The sequence below is a fragment of the Crocodylus siamensis genome, chromosome 12 (genome assembly GCF_052110815.1).
Source record: "Crocodylus siamensis isolate JL-2025a chromosome 12, ASM5211081v1, whole genome shotgun sequence".
NCBI classification, from domain to species: Eukaryota; Metazoa; Chordata; order Crocodylia; family Crocodylidae; genus Crocodylus; species Crocodylus siamensis.
The window spans coordinates 1,001,473-1,014,349 of record NC_143406.1 but is presented as its reverse complement, the minus strand read 5'-3'; the positions used below and the strand labels follow the sequence as shown (position 1 = coordinate 1,014,349).

The 12,877-nt window shown below is 59.7% G+C and overlaps 2 protein-coding genes across 3 annotated transcripts; both read right to left on the bottom strand.

Moving 5' to 3' along the window:
• Nucleotides 1-3,044: 3,044 nt before the first annotated feature.
• On the bottom strand, nt 3,045-7,271 carry C1QB (complement C1q B chain). 2 transcript variants are annotated; one of them, XM_090023382.1, is made up of 3 exons: nt 7,172-7,271; nt 5,612-5,784; nt 3,045-4,952 (listed from the first exon to the last, which is right to left on the bottom strand). In XM_090023382.1, exons 2-3 carry the CDS (start codon nt 5,769-5,771, stop codon nt 4,381-4,383), a joined length of 732 nt encoding a protein of 243 aa, XP_089879508.1. In that variant the 5' UTR covers nt 5,772-5,784; nt 7,172-7,271; the 3' UTR covers nt 3,045-4,380. The 2 variants fall into 2 exon arrangements, with proteins under 2 accessions (XP_089879508.1, XP_089879509.1); XM_090023383.1 differs by lacking the exon at nt 7,172-7,271 and adding an exon at nt 6,805-7,152.
• A 1,955-nt stretch (nt 7,272-9,226) lies between these two features.
• C1QC (complement C1q C chain) lies at nt 9,227-12,102 on the bottom strand. Its single transcript, XM_090023380.1, has 3 exons — nt 11,922-12,102; nt 10,780-10,961; nt 9,227-10,336 (listed from the first exon to the last, which is right to left on the bottom strand). Exons 2-3 carry the CDS (start codon nt 10,952-10,954, stop codon nt 9,780-9,782), a joined length of 732 nt encoding a protein of 243 aa, XP_089879506.1. The 5' UTR covers nt 10,955-10,961; nt 11,922-12,102; the 3' UTR covers nt 9,227-9,779.
• Nucleotides 12,103-12,877: the final 775 nt, after the last annotated feature.

Sequence of the window (12,877 nt, the reverse complement as noted above, 5' to 3'; positions counted from 1 at the left end):
TTGTCGGCCCACGTCCATCTTGGAGTCAATAATGACTCCGAGATCCCTTTCTGCCTCTGCTCTCAGGAAGGGAGTTTCCCATCTTATGAGCGTGCTGCTGGTTACTACTGCCCACGTGCAGCACCCTGCACTTGTCAGTGTTGAAACGCATCCTGTTTTTGCTAGCCCACCCCTGTAACCTATCCAGGTCTTGCTGCAGTCTTTCCCTCCCTACTAGCGCGCTCACCTCACCCCAACTTTTGGTATCACCAGCGAATTTAAACAGGTTGCATTTCACCCCGTCGTCCCAATCGCTGATGAAGAAATTGAACAGCGTGGGCCCAAGGACCGAGCCCTGGGGAACTCCGCTGCCCACTTCCCCCAGGTCGAATATGACCTGTCCACCACCGCCCTCTGAGTGCGACCCTCCAGCCAATCTGCAATCCATCTGACTGTGTAGGCATCAATGCCACAGTCGCCTAGTTTTATAATGAGGATGGGGTGGGAGATGGTGTCAAAGGCCTTGCTGAAGTCTAGAAAGACTACGTCCACGGCGACACCTGCATCCATTGCCTTTGTGACCTGATCGTAGAAGGCAATCAGGTTGGTCTGACATGACCTGCCCCTAATGAAACCGTGCTGGTTGCCCTTCAGCATCATCCCTGAAGCCGGCCCATCGCAGATGTGCTCCTTGAGGATCTTCTCAAAGAGTTTCCCAAGGATAGAGGCAAGACTGACGGGCCTATAGTTGCCCGGGTCCTCTCTCTTCCCTTTTTTGAAGATGGGGACCACATTAGCTATCTTCCAGTCATCTGGCACCTGGCCGGAGCACCACGAGCGCTCATAAAGGCATGCCAAGGGCCCTGCAATAACCCCAGCCAGCTCCCTCAACACCCTGGGGTGGAGAGTGTCTGGACCCGCTGACTTGAAGACGTCCAGCCCCTCCAGAAGCTCTCTAACCTGTAGGGTTTAGGGGTGAGGATAAATCCAAGGAGATAAATCTCCTGTTCACCTGGAGGGTCTCTCTGGTCCTGGACTCTGCACCAGGCACCCATTTGCACTGCCACAGGCCTCCCACCACGAGAGGGAATAGGACTTGGCTCTCAGAGTCCCAAAGCATCATCTCATCCCACTTTGGTTTAATGAGGGGAATCCAGGGGCGTGCCACCTTCCCGGAGATGAAGCAGATTGAATGTGACCCCAGACCTGGAGGGAGCATCCCACGCGAGGTGCACTACTGGCATGCTGCATTTGTCCCTGGGGAGCACATGTTAGGGACGGGAAGAGGCTTTAAAACACATAGCTTTGCTGGCTCTGCTAGAAGTGGGTTTCTAGCAGGCTTGGCTAGAAGTGGGTCTGGACGACAGGTCTGTGGTAGCCTGTGCCTGCGCCTTGCTCCTGGAGACCAGCGCCTTCCCCGCTGAGCTCGGCTCCATCCGGCTGATCCAGGAACTTGTACGTGCACAGGGCAGCAGCCCGGGCCCAGGGAGCACTAGGGAGGCATTTGGCTTCTGTTGGACTTGCAGTGTTGTGTCTTGGAAAGACAGCGAGGCACCTATTCACTCTCCTCTGGGTGAGGCAGGCATGCACGGTGCCACGGCCTGAGCCCCTGAGATCCCCTGCCAGTCACTCCCACTCCTTGGATTTATCCTCACCCCAAAACCCCACCCGTTTGCAGCCCGCCTGCCACCCTGTCCCCGTCTTGTTGCCACCCGAGAGAGCCTGCAGCCGATCTAGAAGGTGTACCAGCAGCCTGTCCCTGGCGGGTGAGGGGACCAGGCACCCGTGCAGACGGAGGTTGCTTTGTGTCATTGCTAAATCAAATCCGGGCTTGGCCCGAGCAGACGAGCAGGACTCGGCGGATCCTGGGAGAGCGCACGTCTGTGCGGGCTGCGTGTGGCCGTGCTGCCGTGAAGCAAGCTCTCCGCGGTGTCCCAGCTCCTACCTCGCCTTCTGCTGGCAGCTGGGCCCCACGGCCCCGACAGCCCGTCTGTCCGATGGGCGACAGCTCCTTATCTTGCGGAGCCTGGCCAAGGACACGGAAAAGGTGCTGGGTGTGAAACGTGCCGCCCGGGCCCAGCCGCAGCCCGCCATCCCGGCTGTGCAGCGCTGGATGGAGAGGAGCAGCCTCCAGACTGACTCTCTGGTGTCACCTGCTGGTACACGGCTGAGAGCCACGCCGAGCCTTCGAGCTTTCTCCTAAGGGTGAATTTTTTTATTGCACTTGTCTTAGATCACACTAAGGGCACTTAAAATGCAAGCTGAGGCTCGTTTGCTCACGCTACGTGCACTCTGAGCATCTTAAACTTACATCACTTCAGACAAGGGTTAACTCTGGGTCATGGTTCCTAGGTTGTGTTAGAGTAAACTCAGCCTGCTGCAGAGAGAGAAGATCATCTATCTACCTATCTATCTATCTATTGGTAACTGTGCAAACCAGATCCGTGCTTGAGGAGTTTGATCTATGCTCTCAGTCCCCAGCATCCAGCTTATGAAGATCCAGACCTATTTCAGCACAAACAGCTTCACATAGCTCCCCAATCCCAGACCAAGCCAAGCCCTGTTATCACCAAAGGGCGTATGGGGATGGCTCCCATCTACTGCCCTCCTCCAGCCTCCAGGGACCCAGCTGTCTTGTTCTGACGTGCAGCGAGGTCGGGAACCTGTGTTTTCAGCAGTTTTAGGCCTGTTTGTTGCTTGCCTCAGAGACGGCTGTCCCCGTGTCCTGCTGGGGAGGAGGGGTGCTGTTTGCGGCCCCAGTTGCCCCAAAAAACCGCAGGTGCCGGGGCTGTCCGGGTCCATCTCAGCGGGGCAGGAGCACATCTCAAGCTCCCTGTGGTCTCCCAAGGTTGCAGACCCCAGCCAAGGACCCAAAGGGCTGAAGAGGAGTCGAAAGGGAGGCAGAGGCCATGTCTGTGGCTTGAGAAGATGGGCAGTCGCCCTGCGGGTGCACTCGCATCTCTGTTTACTAAGCCAGGTGCTAGAGGCTGTCCAGGACTTCCCCTCCCCACGGGTGCCCGCAGATCACAGCCGACGCGCTGTCAGGCAACCTGCTCACTAAAACAGAACAACAAAATCAATAGCAAACATTGCATTTATTGACTAGCTTTGCTCAGCAGGGGCCCTGGCAAAGAATGAGACCCACGTTAGCATGCACAACGCCCTGGGACAGCAGCACCAGCTGCAGGAAGATGGCAGGGACCCAGCACCGTGCTGGCCAGGGCCTACTTGTGTCCTCACGGACGTGGCAAAGCCGGAGACTTCCTCCCTCCTGCCGGCTGCAGCAGGGGAGCTGCACGGTGTCAGGCCCGCTTCATTCAGCATCTTCAGGTTCAGCTGATGAGCAAAATTGAGGTCTTTCCGAGTCCCAGGCCCACGTTGTTCCTGGGGTTGGTCCCTCCTGGGGACTGTGCCTTACACCTACTCACATCACTGCCCTGCAGCGCCAAGGCCCGAGTACATCACAGCCAGGTCTCGCTACATCCAGAGAGGCAGGGGGTGGAGGGGCCTCTAAATGTCCACCACGGGCTCTGACGGTGTGGTCTTTTCTTACTGTCCCGTGACTTGCACAATGGCATTCATGATGGGTAATCCCCATTGCCAGAAGGACTCCCTCCTGGCTAGACCTTCTGGGACCCTTTGCTGTTACTGGTTTTGCTTATTTGAAAGGGTAGCATCCGCCAGGAGCAAGAAGAAGCCATATGAAAGCTGCAGGCTGAGGACAGGGGCGGAGAATCCTTCTCTGGACTGGAGACAGGAGCCTCTCACAGCACTGCCCAGGCTGGCTCCAGGCCAGAGATGCCTTGACCTTGGTCAAGGAAAGTGCCATTTCTGCACTGCAAAGATCAGCATTATGCAGAGGGCTTGCTTTGAAGCACCGTGCCAGGCAGGAGCTCAGGGGAGTCCGACTGGAAGCACACCGCCGTGACTGCAAGCATGCAAGCATGAGTAAGGAGCTATAGTGGAAAAAGCAGCTGGCACAGCCAAGCGGGCCACCCCACCCCAACAAATGATGCACTCCACTGCACAGTGCCCACCGGTCCTGTTGAGATGGGCTGAGAGGATGAACCACCTCGGGAGTCGCGGGCATTGCGCTGAGACTCTGCCATAGCTCTCCTGGGGCTGGGCCTGGGCGGTGGTTTCCACAATCTCTGTTGTGAAGCTGCTTGCTGAAGCAGGAGCTGAGCCAGGAGCAAGTCCAAGCAGTGAGACGGGCACACAACACAACGCGATGCAGAGCCTGGTGCGATGGGCCTGGCAACGGGAGCCCCGCGCGCAGCTCACAGCAGAGCCTGCATCTCCAGCCTGCGCGGCGCCCGGCAGGGCTTAGCAGGCTGCAGAGCAGATAGTTTGGCTGATGCGTATGCCGTGGGGAGCCCGCGACTGACCCTCCCGGGGCTGCTAGTTGTCAGGGAAGAGCAGGAACCCCGAAAAGATGCTGTCGGCCCCTTCAATTCCCACCAGGGAGTTTTTCTCGGTGGGCTCCAGCCAGACGGACTCGCCTGCCTTCACCTTCAGCACCACCCCACCCGTGGTGACCTGGTAGGTGTTGTGCACGTAGTCGCAGAAGGTCACCACCGTGTCCCCCCGGGTCCCTTTGCCCTTCTTGATGTTGATGCAGAGGTTGCCCCTGGATGTGGCGTGGTAGGTGAAGTAGTAGAGCCCCGGGATCTGGCAGGTGAAGCGGCCGTACCTGTTCTCGTAGTGGCTGTTCTCATTGGTGATGATGCGGTCAAAGCGGATGGGCTGGTCCCGGCGGGGGAGCATGTTAATGGTCCTGGCGGCTGAGAAGGCCGATTTGAGGGAGATCTTGTAGTCCCCGGATTCACCCTTGGGTCCAGGGGCACCTCTGGGGCCTGGAGCACCCCTAGAACCAGCAGGACCCTTGGGGCCGACCTTCCCGGGGAAGCCCGGGAGTCCTGGGTCTCCTCTGTCCCCCAGCTCCGCTTGATCCTCCATCTGGCCAGGCGGACCTGGGGAGTGAGGAGACAGGAACCGTGAGTAGAAGACCCACGACAGCTGGTAGCTTCATATCGCCCTTTACCTGCCAAGGAGTGAGACGACCCCCAAGGCCCTGTCATGGTCCACAGCCACCTGCTAGGAGGGGATGGGGCAGGCACTCTCGGCCCACTTTACATCAGCATTTCCCCTTAAACCGGCCACTAGTGCGACCACTCCTGCAACCCCAGCACGCATGCCACGGACACCCCCTGGTCCTCCCATGTCCACCCTGTCTGCCACGGTTATGTAGCTGCTCTTCTTGCCCTTAGCCCTTTGCATCCCCTGTGTCCGGTGACCCGCATCCATTCCCCTCCATTGGGCAGCTCTTCTCAGACTCCCCACTTCCCTGCCTCTCATCCCCACCTCTTGGCGATCTCCCCAGAGCTGAGCTGGGGGTGCTATTCCTTGTCCCTATGATGGGCCAGGTCCTTTACTGGAAGGGTGCAAGCTGCCTGCTAACCAAAGAGCATCCAGGCTGGGAGCTGCTAACGCCCTGGATGTCCGGGAGGAAACCACAGCCCCAGCAGCAGGGCCTGTCCAGGGGGGCGAATGCCTGGCCCTGCACTTCACACCGAGGCTGCCCTTGCACGAGGTTGCAATACAGCCAACAAGTTCCCGGCCTGTGTCTTACCTCTCTCTCCCTTATGGCCGTTCTCGCCATCTCTGCCATTGGAGCCGGGCCGTCCCGGCACACCGGGGAGTCCTGGGATTGCCGCAAAGCCCTTGCAGGTACTGGCACTGGCCCCTGGCGTTGCAGCCAGGCAGATGAGCATCACCCACACCGCCCGCATGTTGGCCACGGTGCTGGAAGGCAAAAGGACACAGCAGAGTTACAGGGACTGTAGGAAGGCCCTAAAATTTGCTGATCCAAGTGCTTGAGGACGGCTCTGTCCTGTGCGATCTGTCTGCCCTGGCAGTTGCGTGCGCGGTGCCACGAGGAAATCCAGGGATGAGAGGAGGGGCAATGCCGGGGAGGATGTGCTCTGGGAGGGGAGGTGGGGTGCAATCCCCCCTGCTGCAGAGGGAGGTGTACCTTGTGTGCAGGAGAGGACTCAAACTCTCGCTCGGCAAGTCGGGGGTTTCCGAGCTCGGGCCCCAGTGTCGTTTAGGCAGACAGACAGAGCTGTTCTGCAGCCCAGGTGCCAGGGAGAGAGGAGACGAGGCAGCAGAGCCCTCTTCTTGTGCCACGTTTGCCCTGCCGAGCGGAGAGCACTAGGGGAAAGCCCAGCGCTGCTCTCCCCAGCACGGCTCAGGCCAGCGCCGCTCGTGGCTCCCACCGCCCTGGGCTCCAGTGACGACCTGGGCTGCCGGGCGGAGGAGAGCTCGGGCACTCGCGACCTTTAGCGCCAGCTCCTTCTCAGATTTACACCTTCAGCAACTACAGCGGCTGTACAGGAACTGCTCTGAGTTCACACCGGCGTAACTGGAAGCAGCATTCAGCCCTTGTGAACAGAAAAGACAAGCCCCTCTCGCTGCCTGGGCCCAGGGGCTGCCCCGGGGAGTAGCCACCATCTAATGAGCCTTGTCATCGGGGCACGTAGCTGATGCACAGCTCGGCTCTGCTGTCTCTCCCGCTCGGCCTCCCTGAGCCCTGTGAGCTCCCTCCGCTTCGGAAATCTCAGAAGTCAGCTCACCCGCTCCCTGCTCGGAGGCAGGATTCAGGGCGTGCAAACCGCCTCTGGTTCAAAAACCTCCGGTGCTGTGACTTGCACATTTCTTCCCGACCGGCTGCTCCAGGGCTTTACACTTCCCTACTATGCAACCCAAATCTGCCTTTGTGCCCCCCAGCTCCATCACCTCCCTCCCACGTGTGACCAGACTCACCGACGGGACGCAATAGGTATCTCCTGTTCCTACTGCACAAGATCCCGGTGCCCGCTGGACCCCAAAACACTGCGGCACGACAGACTGCCCCTCAGAAAGGCCGGCCCTCGGCAGGGCAGCGTCCTCGCACCCAATCAGACACCCACCACATTGAGGACCACCCTGCCCAGTGCCAGGCGGGACCCACTGGGCACAGCGTGTGCCTTCGAGGCTGAAGTGAAGGCCAGTTGTGGGGCCCTTTTGGGGACACCGGGTTCTGGCACCCCGTGCAGCCCCGTAGGGAGACGGCTCTGCGTAGCCTTGCTGCTTCCAAGCACGCAGCTTTCTCTTGGCTCTTGGAGCATGGTGTGAGGGGTCCGGCACTTACCTTGCGGCGTCTGCAGCACTGACGGGGAACCGGGCACGGGAGGCGTCACCCTCCTGCTTGGAAATGGGGAGGGGGAAAGAGGAAGTTTGCTGCAAGCGGGAAGGCCTGAGCATTGGGACAGGGCCTGGTCACATCCCTTTTTCTTATCTTTAGCTCCTGTCCCCCTGCACAGACACTTTCGCTTCCTCTGTCATTCCCGGCGGGCCGCAAGCGCTTTCTGCAGGCTCAGCAGAGCACCTCGTGCTCGCGCGGCTGCTCAGCATCCTTTGTGCATGGGTTTGGGCCCCTGCCCGGAGCAACGCATGGCCAGGAGATGCCCTGGGTTGTCCCCTCCGTGTGCCGCCAGCTCGTGGCCCTGGCCAGGACAATGCTGCCCACCGCCTGTCCTTTCCCACCACAGCACACATGTTCAGATGCTGTTAGGGTGACAAGGAGCCCTCAGACAAGGGACCAGGCTGTTCTGCACCAAGAAGCCCCAGGGTTAAATCCAGATTTATCCTTCTGTGGCATGGATAAAAGAGCCCAAATCTGACAAAACAGTACGGGCAGAGCTGCTGTGGCATCAGCCGCCAGGGACTGGCGGGTCGGTCCGTCACGGGTCGGCCCCGTGATGTTGCAGCCAGTCTGTGTTCAGCCAGGGCTGCACGCCGGACCAAGGTGGCAGGCTTGTGGGACCGGCTGGTTCACGTCCTAAAACGCTCCCTGCACGTTCTCATGTCTGGGGGGAAAATTAAGAAGCCGGCTCAGGGCCTGGGGCTGCTGTTACCTACTGTTCTTGCTGGCTGAGACAGCCACCAGCTCCTTTTTCCAGTAGGAGCCATGCCTACCCTGTCACACGCAGCGCTGAGTGAGCACCCTCCGCCGCGCTCAGGGTCTTTGGGCTGGGGGAGGCCGCGAGACCGGCAGTGGGTGCAGGGAAGCAGCCCAGGGTTGTTGGTGAACGTCCCCCCTCCGGCTCTGGGTTCGCTCATCCTTCCTCCCGGCCTCTCGCTGTGTGCAGTAGGGCAGAGATGGCGTGAGCCGGGCTAGTCTAAAGTCAAGCAGATGTATAGATCTGGGGGAATATTATTTTCTTTTGGCAAATGGCTGAAAAATGCAGTGTTGGCTCCCCTAGGACTGCCAGTTTGGGTCCAGTTTGGGAAATGGCTCCAGGTGAAGAAACAAGGGAGCAGCATCCTTTGGCCTGCTGCTGGGTAGGGATGCTCTGTACCTGCATGAGGACCGGGTGCCTCTCTCTTGCAGCAGGGATTTGAGCTCAGTTGCCCCCATGCAGTGCCCGAAGGGAGGCATCTCTCTCTCCTAAGCTGTTCCACTTAATACCGAATGGTGAGAGATTTTGTGGGCCAGATACAGAGCGAGGGCACGTGCCTGGCCAGTGGGACATCTGGGCTCTGCTCTCTCAACTGATGATTATTTTATGCCAGATGAAACAGTATCAGTAGGAGAGGCTGAGAGCAGCTCATCCTGGAGAGCACTGAGTCCTCCAGAAGGTAAATCTGCCCCAAACAATTGGAGATACATCACGTTGGCCTGTGTTCACTACTTGTTTCTAAATCAGGACAGCCAGACTTGTCCTGGATCCACTTGGTCACGTGCCCTCGGCCTCCTGCCCCTTGAGAATCCAGCTCTGTGTTTTTGTTTAAAAATATATACATATACATAATCCTGAACATGAAACAATTTGCTTTAGGTTGAGTGAAAGTTTTCTTGCACCCAAAACAAATAGGTTTTGATTTGCCAAAAATTCAGGACAAAGAAATGGGTTTGGTTTGACCTCAAACACGGCTTTTTTTTCTTGGATTTTCAGTCTTGGCTCCCAGCTGAGTAACTGGCCTGTTACAGGCTGCACCACTGTCCTGCCCACCCTCAGCTGCACTGTTTTTGGCTTTGAAACAAGGCGGTCTCCCCCAGTTGTGCCCACCCACCCCTTCAACCACAGGTGTCCAGCAGCTGTGGACACTGGTGCCACCACATGTGCACAAACATGCATATGCACATGTAACGTGTGTACGTGCACACACACATGCTGGGCTCAGACAAACACAAGATAGCAACTGCCGGGTGCAGAAAAGGATTTATTCAGCGCTTGCGCGAATGAACCACGGGAAAAAGTTTCCTCTCCAGTTCCCCCCAGGCCGCGTCTGGTTGTAGTCCGTGACCCTCTCGGTTAAGTGGAGAGACCGCAGGGTGGCTTCAGTGCTTGAAAGAAGGGGGGTTAATGAATGCAAAGAGCACAGTAGTAATTAGGCATGGGTGGATTTAGCAGTAGCAATAGAGCTTTTATGGGCTGGCCTCTTGCTAGGCAGGGCCAGAGACTCACCCCATGTGTCACACCTGATGGCCCTCGAGCTACCCACGCTCCAACCCCAGGGCCTTGGCTTGTTTCTGCATTTGGGCAGGATTGTTCTGGGCAGATGCAGGGCTCTGAGCCCTTCCCAGAGGCTGCCAGGCCCTGGGTAGAAACCTGCAGCCCGCAGGCCCTGAGCGGAGACCTGGGTCCACTTCCAAGACAGCGCGGGGCAGGGTGTGAGCCAAGGGGTGCGTTGCAAGGCAAGGAGGCTGGCATGTTTGCAGTCCGCCAGCATCTACCCGGGCTTGTCCAGGCCACCTACTCTGGAAAGAGCAGGAAGCCAGAGAAGATGCTGTCAGAGCCACCAATGCCCACCATGCCATTGTAGTCGTTGACGGCCAGCCACGTTTGGTGCCCAGCCTCCATTTTCAGGAGGATGCCTCCAGAGCTGACTTGCTTGCTGTTGGAGATGTGGTCGCAGAAGCTGGCCACCTTCTCCCTGTTCTTGTACAGGATGACGCAGAGGTTGGCGGTCTGGGAGGCATGGAAGGTGAAGTAGTAGAGGCCTGGCACGCGGCAGGTGAACTTGCCGGTGGCGGTGTTGTAGTCGTCGTTGATGTTGGTGATGACGTGGTTGAAGACCACGGGGGTGTTCTTGGCCGGGTGCTGGGATGTTTGCCGGGTCACAGAGAATGCCGCCTGGTGCCTCTGCCGGTAGCTGCCAGGATCGCCAGGCTCTCCGTCCAAGCCCGGTTCCCCGGGGTCTCCCGGGGTGCCAGAGGGGCCAATGGGACCAGTCTTCCCAGGCAGGCCAGGGATGCCGGGGTCTCCTTTCAGCCCCTTGGGCCCCTGGCTCCTGGAAATGGCTGGGATGCCTGTGGGGGTCCAGAGGACACGGTTAGGACAAAGCAGCAGGACCAGAGGAAAGGCCCTGTCTGCTCCATGCACTGGGACAGGATGTGTGCAGCCTCATCCCCCATTGCCTGGGGCAGCTCCCTACTGCTCCCGGGTCTGTAAAGGGCGGATAACCCGCCCAGCTCAGGTCCAGCACCCGGGGACTGAGCACACCTCGTTGCAGCTGCTGGGCCGCTCCAGGAAGGACCTGGCATGGAGTTGCTGGCACTACTCCTATCATGCCTGCCCCGTGCGTGGGAGTGCTGGACGGTAGGATTGCCCCCTCCCTTGGCCCTGGGCTTTGTTCCTCTGCGTGTGTCTGACCGGAGGGATACAGACCTCCCCTGCGGAGATCGGTGGGCCTCAAACAACTTCTGAGGCTCTCCCAAGTGCTCCCAGGTGAGTCTTGCCACAGGGCACTTACCCGGCTCGCCTTTGGCTCCTTTCTGTCCATCTCTGCCATCCTTGCCTGGCAGGCCGGGATTGCCGGGCAGCCCAGGGGTCCCGTAGCAGTTGTGGGGAGCCTCCGCTTCCATCTCCCGAGCCAGGAGGAGAAGGGCCAAGCCCAGGCCCATGGCGTCCCAGAGACCCTTACCCATATTGCTCCTGTAGAGAGAGGAAAGAAGACGGGTGCTGGGGTGCAGGACAGTGGAGGCACCGGCAGGCTGGGGACGTGGCTGGGAGATGCACCGCCAAGGCACCCTGCTGTCAGCCAGAGAAGGGCCACCCTTGGGAAGCGCTCTTGCCTATCTCTGCAGCCTCTTCCCTCCTGTCGCTTCAACTCCCTGGGCATGCAACCACCCGCAGGCAACGTGGAAGAGGCCGGAGGGGCTGGTCTGCCTGTGGAGAGGGGTGCAGCGATTGCGGTGGGCCAGGTCATGCACACTGGGATCCAGGGCCTGCCCGGGGCTCCTCCGCATCTGCGTGTTCCCAGTTGGAATTGGTCTGGATGCACTGAAATGATGGAGGCCGGTCCCAGGCCCTAGGCCTGAGCCTTCCCTGGCCAGAGCACCTTTGCCCCGCTGTGCTGTGCTGCACCCCACAAAGCCCTGCCAGGACTCTGGGGGCAGTGGGTCTGGTCCCGTGGAAGCTACGCGGCGGCGGTAGAGCTGAGGCCGCCAGCGGCATTGACCTTGGGGTCACAGAGCTGGTCTTCCTGGCACCACTGCAGTGGTTGGAGACTCCTCTTAATGCCAGGGGCATGACAAGCAGCGGTCCAGGACACCATCCCGGTCTTGCACGGCTCTGTGGGTGCAGCCCTGCTGTCTCCTGTGCCCCTATCTGTGTGTAGAGGGCCACCAGCCAGTCCCTTGCCCCCCAGTAGCCTCCGCAGGGGGCTTGCCACCCCACGCACTTGGGCTGAGCCGCGCATGGAAAACCTGAGGTGGAGCAAGCCCCTTGCCCGGAGCCTGGGACCAGAGCACTGGCCACTCCAGGCATCGTCCTGCTGAAGACCAGCCAAAAGCAGCCATCCACAAGCACGCTCGGGGCCTGCGGTCAGGACAATGCCCCTCATATAAGGAGCCAGCGGGATGCAGGGGATACCCCGGCTGGAGCCGCCCTTACCTGTGCGGTCCGGCACTGTGCAGGGGGCTCGGCGTGCCGCGGGCTGCTGGTCAGCGTGCCGTGCCGTGCCGTGCCGTCCAAGGCTCTGCCGCTGCAAGGAGGAAGTTGGTGGCCAGCTGCAGCCAGGAGCAGGCCCGCGGGGAGGAGCAGCCGCTTGCTGGGTCCCCGGCCGAGTTTTACTTCCCCCTTGCCTGCCTGTTTCTTCGGAGCAAGCACTTTCCTTGGGGCTGGGCCCTTCTCAGCCCTCCCCCCTGCACAGAGCGCCGGGCGGGGCAAAAACGAGGGCCCTGGGGGCAGCTGCAAGAGGACACAACCCTACAGACTGCCGGGAGGTGATGTCCCAACAGCACTGCTTGGAAACCTGGGACCGCTGGGGCCACCCAGCCCACTGCAGGGGTGGGGTGGGGGGCTCTCGATGGGCATTACGCTTCCCCAGCCTCGTGCCTTTCGTTGCCACTCTGGCCATCTGCAGCCCAGCCCACCTTGGAGAGAGCAAGCCACCACCCCTGCTCAGCCCTGCTGCCCCGCGAGGGTCTGGGATTGAGTGCCCTCTGCCCTGACCCAGCTCTGCCTGCGGCTGGATGTCCGTGGGGCTGAGCTACAGGGGGCCCGTGGTCAAGGGCTCGGCTCCAGTGTTATTCAGAGAATCAGAAAATGAGGGTGGAAGGGAGCTCAGGAGCTCATATCTAGTCCAACCCCCTGCTCCAAGCAGCACCAGCCCCAACTACATTGTCCCAGCCAAGGCTTTGTCTACCCGGGGCTTCAAAACCGGCAAGGATGGAGACTCCCCCACCTCTCCGGGGAGCCTGTTCCAGTGTTTTATTTAGTGAGAGTTTTTCCTAATATCCAACCTAAACCTCCCTTGCTGCAACTTGAGCCCATTGCTCCTTGTCCTGCCACCTGCCCCCCCTGGGACCAGCCCAGCTCCACCCTCTTTGCAACCTCCTGCAGGGAGT

Coding starts and splice junctions, on each gene's coding strand:
- C1QB (XM_090023382.1), bottom strand. CDS start 5,771: ATGCGGGCGGTGTGGGTGATGCTCATCTGCCTGGCTGCAACGCCAGGG. Junction 4,953..5,611: donor CGGCCATAAGGGAGAGAGAG/GTAAGACACAGG, acceptor CTCACTCCCCAG/GTCCGCCTGGCCAGATGGAG.
- C1QC (XM_090023380.1), bottom strand. CDS start 10,954: ATGGGTAAGGGTCTCTGGGACGCCATGGGCCTGGGCTTGGCCCTTCTC. Junction 10,337..10,779: donor AGGAGCCAAAGGCGAGCCGG/GTAAGTGCCCTG, acceptor GGACCCCCACAG/GCATCCCAGCCATTTCCAGG.